The 8,748-nt window shown below is 57.7% G+C and overlaps 2 protein-coding genes across 2 annotated transcripts; one reads left to right on the plus strand and one right to left on the minus strand.

Annotated features, from left to right (window-relative positions):
• Positions 1 to 693: 693 nt before the first annotated feature.
• Positions 694 to 4,576, plus strand: LOC125917983 (triosephosphate isomerase-like). The gene is given in 8 exon segments (XM_049624043.1): positions 694 to 863; positions 865 to 952; positions 2,155 to 2,278; positions 2,394 to 2,478; positions 2,554 to 2,686; positions 2,990 to 3,075; positions 3,797 to 3,884; positions 3,975 to 4,576. Coding segments are annotated over 8 exon segments (861 nt in total). The 5' UTR covers positions 694 to 725; the 3' UTR covers positions 4,094 to 4,576.
• A 146-nt stretch (positions 4,577 to 4,722) lies between these two features.
• On the minus strand, positions 4,723 to 7,122 carry LOC125917984 (SPRY domain-containing SOCS box protein 2). The gene is made up of 3 exons (XM_049624044.1): positions 7,019 to 7,122; positions 6,006 to 6,760; positions 4,723 to 5,101 (listed from the first exon to the last, which is right to left on the minus strand). The coding sequence occupies exons 2-3, from the start codon at positions 6,667 to 6,669 to the stop codon at positions 4,974 to 4,976; spliced, it is 792 nt and encodes a 263-aa protein (XP_049480001.1). The 5' UTR covers positions 6,670 to 6,760; positions 7,019 to 7,122; the 3' UTR covers positions 4,723 to 4,973.
• Between the last annotated feature and the right edge of the window lie 1,626 nt (positions 7,123 to 8,748).

An 8,748-nucleotide genomic window follows, 5' to 3' on the forward strand; every position in this document is an offset into this window, starting at 1 on the left:
AGGTGAGTGGGTCTGCCAGGTTCCCCCCCCGACCCCACGCACACTCTCCTGCCCCTTGCCGCCTCCGTTGGCACTTCTCAACTTTTCACTAGTTCTAGAGCTCTTGGGAAATTGGGTGTGAGACGAGGTGAAGTGAGCACTGGGGCAAAAGAAGACGGCGGGGGGGTGGGGGCTGTCAGAGCAAAGATGGGGGGTGAAGAGCCCCGCTTTCCTTCCGGCGGTCTCCCTGGGAGGGGGCCCAAGTGGGTATTTCCCAAGTGTCCCAGATCCGCTAGGCCCTGCGGTGTGTTGGGCTGGCCAGCTGGAGCAGAGAGTGGGACCCCCAGAGGAGGAGGGGTGGGGGGGTTCTGAACTGCTTCCCTCTTAGCGGCCCAGTTTTTTAGGCAATGTGGGCGGTCCTTCCCCCTCTGACAGGGGAAGGGAGGGCTTTTTCTCAGAGTTGGAGAGGTGCCCCTCACAGCCTCCTCCGTCCAGCGAGCAATGTGATCTCAGGCCACCTCTGGCCCTCTGGGAGACTGTAGTCGTGAAGTGGGGGCTCTTCTGAGTCAGGTTCTCGCCTTCTCCCAAAAGTCACGCAATGGATGCTGAAGCCACTGAGCCCCGGACGCCCCTGGAACGTTGCTACAATAACGGGGGCAACGTCAGAACATTGCAACACCGGCGGCGGGAGGGAGGTGGTGGGGGCGGCGGCGGGAAGGATTTCCAGACTGGGGGCCGGGCTAACCATGGCCGAGGGCGGGGAGAAGGCGGAGTTCTGCCTCACGGCCCTCTATATAAGAGGGCAGTGGCAGCGGCTGCGCGGTGATACTGACCTTCAGTGTGTCAGTTCCAGCGCCATGGCGCCCTCCAGGAAGTTCTTCGTCGGGGGGGAACTGGAAGATGAATGGGCGGAAGAAAAACCTGGGGGAACTCATCACCACTCTGAACGCGGCCAAGGTGCCGGCCGACACCGGTAAGCCCTCGCCGGGTCGGGGTAGGGATCGGGGCCGGGGCCGGGGCCGGGGCCGGGGTGTGGGGAAGGTCGGGCGTGGCAGCGCCCTCTCCCGAGCTCGGTTAGCCGGGTGTCCGCGTGGACCCGGATGCAGGGGTGAGGATAAGGGCTATTGGGGGGTCCGGACTTCGACCCTGCAGCCGCAATACCGGGGGTGCGTCGGAGGAAGAAAGGTGGGGCCACATTTAATGGTGCCCTCCGACCGCGGGGCGGGAAGGGATTTCTTAGGTCACCGGGAGGAAGATGGCCCCGGGGCGCGGGCTTGGGCTGCACCCAACAGGAGCCGGGGATAGGAGCGGAGCCCCTGCGGACGATCGCAGGAGGCTGGTGACAGCCATAGAGTGTGGGGGGAGGAGGCTGAGCCTGCGTGCAGGGTTCCAGCTACCTGCCCCCTCGACCGTTTGCTCCGTGCGCCGCCGCACGTAGCCCACGACTCCTCCCTGCTCCTCGCTGGGAGGGCCGAGTCCCCCAGACGAGCGGCTGCTGCCTGCTGAACTACACGCTCTATCCTTTGCCCTCGGCAGCCTGGATGACTGCTGCCTTCCGACGAAGGGGCTGAGCAGGTGCTAAACAAGATGGGCCATTTGGGAATGAGGAGCTATCCTACACTTTTCTCCAGGCCGGAAACGGGAAAGCACAAGGCCTCTCTATGAGCTAGTCATCTCACTGCCACCCACGGGCAGAGTCTTTACCCTCCCACTCACCTAAATCACAGAACCACGGGCCTCATCAAAACGGGCCCTGGTTTATTCCCCAAAGACCCCAGTGCAAACCCAGGAGTTGGCTGCTTCTGCTTTTGCTAAAAATCCTTGCCTGGGGGTGGTAAGGATGGGCTATTTTAGAAGGGAGGCGTGGTTGGCTCCAAGAGAATGCTGAGTCTAGGAGGTGCCCAGGCCCAGAATAGCCTGGGGAAATCAGAACCACAGCTGTTAAAGAGCAGAGGGCAGGGCAAGGGCCATGGCCTCCCAGGGACACCTGGAAGGCTCAAGGAGTTGGGTACAGGCCCAGCTTGGACTGGCAAGTGGACAAATGTTATCCTGCTGGGATGAAAAGGAGTGGAAAGCAGAACTAAGAAATCAGGTGAGGGGACTCCAAAACCCAAGATGGGAGTCTGGAGAATGGCTTCCTTATGACTTCATCCCCTTGTGCTGTCTTCTCTCCAGAAGTGGTTTGTGCACCCCCCACCGCCTACATCGACTTTGCCAGGCAGAAGCTAGATCCCAAGATTGCTGTGGCTGCGCAGAACTGCTACAAAGTGACTAATGGAGCCTTTACTGGGGAGATCAGGTGAGATGCAGGCAGGAGAGGGGTGTGTGGGGGCTCTGCCCTCACTTTCCTCATTGAGGGGAAAGCCAAAGGGTGGGCTCTCTGCTGAAGCATGGCTTTCTGTCTCTTCCTTTAGCCCTGGCATGATCAAAGACTGTGGAGCCACTTGGGTAGTCCTGGGGCACTCGGAGAGAAGGCATGTCTTTGGGGAGTCTGACGAGGTTAGTAATCAGGAGAGGAGGTAGGAGATTCCTTATTCCAAGAGGGGCGTCTTCACCAAATCTGTTACTCAACAGCTGATTGGACAGAAAGTGGCCCACGCCCTGGCAGAGGGACTTGGAGTAATCGCTTGCATCGGGGAGAAGCTAGATGAGAGGGAAGCTGGCATCACTGAGAAGGTCGTTTTCGAGCAAACCAAGGTCATCGCAGGTAACTCAGTAGAAAGGGACCTTTGAGCCTGGACAGGGCTATGGAGGCACAGAAGGTGGGGTGAGATGCCCTGCAGCCTAATTTGATCCCCATCCCATGCTGATACAGGAAAGGAAGGAGGAAGGTTAGAACCCTTGCATCATCCATACCACTTCTGTTCCTGCCTGGATGGTATAGATGCCACTTGGAGTTCCTCCAACAACCACCAGGGGGCATTAGGCCACCATCATTCATCATTCCCTGGGCTGTGGGCTGGATAGCTCCTTCCCGTTCACCCTTCCATCTGTGATCTCTGTCCCACAGATAATGTCAAGGACTGGAGCAAGGTTGTCCTGGCCTATGAGCCTGTATGGGCCATTGGTACTGGCAAGACTGCAACACCCCAACAGGTAACCAAGCCCAGGAATTCTGCCCTTATCTTACCCTGCCTCAGTAGGACTAGACTGCCACAGAGATCACCTGAGCCAACCCCTCATTTTAGACAGGAGCCCCCAGCGCATCTGCCTGGCCCAGTCGGTAGTGTGTCTGATTCTCTGATCTCGGGGTCATGAGTTCAAGTCCCACATTGGGTATAGAGATTACTTTAAAAAATAAAATCTCGGGGCGCCTGGGTGGCTCAGTCCGTTGAGCGGCGGACTTCGGCTCAGATCATGATCTCGCGGTCCGTGAGTTCGGGCCCCGCGTCGGGCTCTGTGCTGACAGCTCAAAGCCTGGAGCCTGTTTCAGATTCTGTGTCTCCCTCTCTCTGACCCTCCCCCGTTCATGCTCTGTCTCTCTCTGTCTCAAAAATAAATAAATGTTTAAAAAAATTAAAAAATAAAATAAAATAAAAAAATAAAAAATAAAAAAAATAAAATCTCCCCCAAATAATAATGATAATAATGAAGACCCCCCCCACCCCCCACCCCCTGCCAAGCCTAGAGAAGGAGAGTGATTTGTCCAAGGACATCTATTCCAGGGCCTGGGTGGAATTGGAGCTGTGGTATTCTGACCCAGATCTCAGGGTTCTTGTCCCAAAACCACATTGCCTCTCTTCAGTGGGGCCCAGGGTCTTTTAGCCTTTGAGTGAAAGGCAGAAAGAGGCTTACATAGTCTGGCGTCTTGTTTTAGGCCCAGGAAGTACATGAAAAGCTCCGGGGATGGCTTAAGTCCAATGTCTCTGACGCGGTGGCTCAGAGCACCCGTATCATCTATGGAGGTAAGTGGGTTTGGCTCCAGCCTGAGATGGGGGTGGACTCAGCCCTCCTATCCCATCCCTGACAATTCCCTCTCTCTTCTCCGTTCCCAGGTTCTGTGACTGGGGCAACCTGCAAGGAACTGGCAAGCCAGCCTGATGTGGATGGCTTCCTCGTGGGCGGGGCTTCCCTCAAGCCTGAGTTTGTGGATATCATCAATGCCAAACAATAAGCCCATCCGTCTCCCCTCCTCTTCCTGCTAAGCCAGGGACTAGGTAGCTCAGAAGCCCAGTGACTGTGCTCCTATCCCCCCACACACATGCCCACCCCGCACATGCTTCTGATGGTGTCACCTGCTCCCCTCGTGGCCAAACTATACCTCTTCCTTACTGTTTACACCTTACCCTGTAATGGTTGGGACCAGGCCAATCCCTTCTCCACTGACTATAGTGGTTGGAACTAAACAGGTCACCAAGGTGGCTCCTCCTTGGCTGAGAGGTGGAAGGGGTGGAATTTGCTCATGGGTCCCCAAGTGAGGGCAGGAGAGAGAAGCCATCCTCGTCTCCCATCTCCCACCATGAGGCCAAGGGCTGAGAGAAAGTCCTGTTCTCCCCTCAGAGGCCAGGGGTGCTGTTCTCTCCCATGGTGCCAACGCCTGTGTGTGTTGTATATGTGAGCAGTCCCACGTGTGGGGGAAATAAACACCTGGCACTAAGCCTTGTGGTGTGTCCTTCTTCACTGTCCTTGCCCACATCCCCTCTTTTTCCTTTCTGAGGCAGCCGTAGGACACTTGTGCACAAAACAAAAAAAAAAAAACACAAACAGGTTTCTACGACAGCACATCTCTTACTGTTTTTACTTGAAAAAATGTCCTGCATACCAGGCCCAGGCCACCATAGCCTCGAATAACAGCTCCCTCCCTTCTGCCCCTCAGGAAGGCTCTAGGGCCTTAGGGCTCCCCAGAGCTAGGGTTGGGGGAGGGGCCCAGCCTCACCTCCCCCCACCCCACCTCCTGGCTTTAAGTAGCTGGTCTAGGCCAGCGGTGCCTCCTCCCCACTCCCCAGGGGAGGGATGGCTTTAAGGCCCCAGCACAATCTGTGGTATCCCAGGGGTCACTGGTAGAGCAGGTAGCGCTTCATGGCAGGGGGCAAGGGCAGAGCAGATACCTGGCCAAGCCGGGTATCCCCCAGGGTGTGGCGCACACACAGGCGGCTCAGGTGCAGAAGGGAGTGTGGCTCCGCTGGGAGAGAGAAGGAGGGGAAGGTAAGTAGGGGTGCAGCCACTGGCCCGACCTCCTCAAACTACGGGGTCCTGCCCAAGTTCTCTTCTGCTTTCCTGCCCTGAGTCTTCGTTGAGAGGGAGATCTAAGGCCCCCCGGGGCTGGGAGGCTCTGCAAACTTCACACATCCCGGGCAGCTGGGGGTGAAGCTCTAGCTAAGGCCCTCCAAGCAACAGGCCAAGCAAGTTCTGACAGTGGTGGAGCTCCTCTAGGTTTTGATTCCGTAAAGCCTTGGAGCTGGGGCTGATGAGCCCTCCCTCCTCCACTCTACAACAGCTGGCCATGGGTGACGGGAGGAGCAGTACTCTGCAACTTGCAAGAGAACAGTTCAACCAGCCCCAAGCTCTGGCCCCAACCCCTTCTAGAGGAGGCCCCTCCTCTAAAGTCCCCTCCCAGGGCCCTGCCTCTTTGGGTGTTCTCCTTCCAGGTGCCCAGGGCCCCAAAGGCCCCTTACTGGGGTTTGAGGAGGGAAGTAGCACAGACAGATCAGAACCCAGGGAATCTGGTACACACCCTGGGCATCTGGCACTGCCAGTTCTCTTCCTACACCTCCCTCGCCCAGCACCCATTTAACCCTGTGCACCTCTTGCTCCGGAAGCTGATATCTGCGGTGAATCCCTAATCCCTGGAGCGCCTCCCTCTGTTGTGAGGACTCACCACTTACTAGCAAGTTGCTTTCCCAAGCCTCACTTTCACCTCTATTGCTGCTGGGACAATTAGGTAACATGCGTGAAGACCCTTAGCCATTCCCCACACTGGAGGCAGGTCAGGCTATTCCCTCTGCTCTTGTAAGGTGATGAGCTTCCATCCCAAACCACAGCCACCAGTAACAGAACACTCTCCCCACACCTGCCCCAGGCCTCACCTCTCCTTCCGCCCAGGTAGCTGATGCGGACCTGGCACTGGCCCCAGACAGCGCTTACTGCCGGATAGAGGGTCCTGCCCTTCAGTCCTCGGAAGGCTGGCCCCAGGTAGGTGCCCCCAATAGCGTAGCCCAGAGTTCCCTCCTCCATGTCCAGAACCACCAGCAGCCTCTCCGGCACCTCCAGCTGCTCACCCTGAGGTCTGGCTGGATACTGGGGGGCCCCGAACCCCTTGCTCTGATGGTACAGCTTCCCCCGCCCGATGTCCCAGCCCCACGACTCGCTGTTGCTGCCCAGCAGCGCCGCATAGTGGTCAACCTGCAGCGGGGCGAGGGCCGTGGCCACGCCCACCACGGCGTGGGTACCCCTCTGCTCCCGGGGCCAGCTGATCTCCCAGGCGTGCAGGCCCCTCGAGTAGCCCTTCTTACCCCGGGCCCCATCAGTGCTCTGGGCCACGGGCCGCCGCTCGAAGCATAACCCCCCTTCCTTGACCTCGATGTTCTCCGAGCAGTCCTTGGGGTTCCAGCCGTGGCGCTGTTGGGCTCCCAGATCAGGAGGGGGAGCAGACAGCAGCTCCTCCAAGCCCTCGGGACAGGAGAGGTCAGGGTACAAGGTCTGTGGGGTGGGGGTGCTGCTGCCGCCCCCTGCCAGGGCCGTCTGGCCCATGGAGGTGAGGAGCTTGGAGGACTCCCCGAATCTTGCTGGGGCTCCTCTCTTCTGAAAGTTGATCTCCGGCTCGGGATTGACCTGGAGAGGACTTGGGAGAGAAGAGGGTGTAAAGGGCGGGATTCTGGCGGGGATCCCTCACCCAGGCGTCTCATCTTTTCGTGCATGTTTGCCCACCACCGCTCCACTCCCTCTTCGCCCCCCCCCCCCCCCCCCCAGCCCCTAGGCCCCTCACCCTGCCCTCGCCCATCTGTCCCGGTCTCCCGAGACTCTCGCGGGTTCACCCCCTTTGGATCTCTCCAGGGGTCGTCCCCTCCGCCCACCCCGTGCCCCGTCACCGCCCCCGCACCTCGCTTGGCTTTCCAGGCCGGGAGTCACAGGCCTTCAGGAGGAACCCCGCCGAAGATAGCCGAACCGCGCAGGGCGCAGACTGCCGGCCGCTTCCGCCTCCAGCACCTCCCTCGGCCTCGCCCCGCCCCCAGGCCCCGCCCCCACGGGGCCCTCCGGGGCTGTTAACCCTCTCGTCGCCGCCCCAGGTCGCGCCCCGCCCCGTGGCCACCCCCCTGCGGGGCTCCTCGCGGGAGGTTTACACTCCAGTAGGGTCGCTGCTGCGGAGGGCACGCCCCGCCCCGAGGACCCGCCCCCACCCAGGACCCATCCCCGGACGGTTACCCTCTAGCGCCCGCCCCGAGGTCCCGCCCCGCGTGGAGACCCTCCTGGGTGGTTAACCCTCCTTGGCAGCCACGGAGTCTGCACCAGGCTGTCGAGGCTCAGAATGAACTCTGACGGGATCACCGCTTTGGGATCCCAGGAAGTGCGTTCGCCATCGTCAAGACCTTTGAGCCGCTTGAGCCGCTCAACTCCTGAGCCCCTAGAGATGAGGGGCATGGGGTCAAGGAGGGGCTTTCGTTGTGCTGGCATCTATGTCTATGTCCTTTTGATTCTGGGTCACTGTTTCTGGACCGGTCGCTTTCTGCCCCACTTGTAAGGGATTCTGTTTTATGCCTGAGGCTTTGAACTATGTTTTCAGAGGTAGGTGTCCTAGGTCTAGTCTTCATCTTGGATGTCAATCCATTCCTGAGCTGTTGGTCTCAAATGGTGGAATATAGTGCTTAAGACTAGTTGTGAGTGAAGCTATGTCACTCATTAGCTCTAGGACCTTGGGGAGGTTGCCAAACTTCTCTAAACCTGTTTTTTCTTATGTAAAATGGGAATAATGATAGTAGTCACCTCATAGGGTCGTTGTGGAGTTGAAATAGTCCAGGTAAAGCACTTAGCACAGAGCCTGGTGCGTATTCATGCAATCACTAAGCATAACTATTATTGTTAACATTTACTGAGTGTCCACTCTATAGACAGGCAATGTAATATAGTGATGACAGATGCCAAATGTGGAGCCAGGCTAACTGGGAGTGAATACCTGAAACCCAGTATGCACATGACCTTGGGCAAATTACTTAACCTCCCCAGTGCCTGTTTCTTCCTCTGTAAGTTGGAGATACTGTTGGTATCTACTGCAAAGGGCATAGTGAGGATTCAGTGAGGTTATATATATGTAAACTAAGAGCAGCTTCTGTTCAAATTTAATCATTTGTGCTAAGCACTGAAGATGCAGCAGTGAATCCCAAGGAGGTTACAGGGACATTTATAAAACAGTTTATCATGTAGTAGATGAAATTATGGAGATACAAAGAAAGTATTATGGGAATCAAAAGGATGGAACTCCTAACCAAGGATCAAGCAGTTAGGCAAGTGTCCTGGAGGAAGTTAACACTGGGCTGAATCTTAAAGAATGACTAGGAATTGGCTTGAGAGGTGGTTCTGCAGGATGGGGGCTAGGTTTGGGGTGCTGCATGGAGAAGACATTCTCCAGACAGAGGGGTCAGCATGAAAACAGCCAGAAGCAGTAGATGGGAAGACTTTGGTGTCCCTGCAACTAGAAAGGAAGCAGGAGAGACAAGCCTAGAAAAGTCAGTGCCCGGGGGCCGGGGGGGGGGGGGGGGGGGGCTGGGGGGGGGCCTCCCCATGCAGCCCCCCAAAACCTAGCCCCCACCCCGCAGAACGGGCTGGGGTGGTGGG

This window comes from Panthera uncia, unplaced genomic scaffold, assembly GCF_023721935.1.
Source record: "Panthera uncia isolate 11264 unplaced genomic scaffold, Puncia_PCG_1.0 HiC_scaffold_353, whole genome shotgun sequence".
NCBI lineage: Eukaryota > Metazoa > Chordata > Mammalia > Carnivora > Felidae > Panthera > Panthera uncia.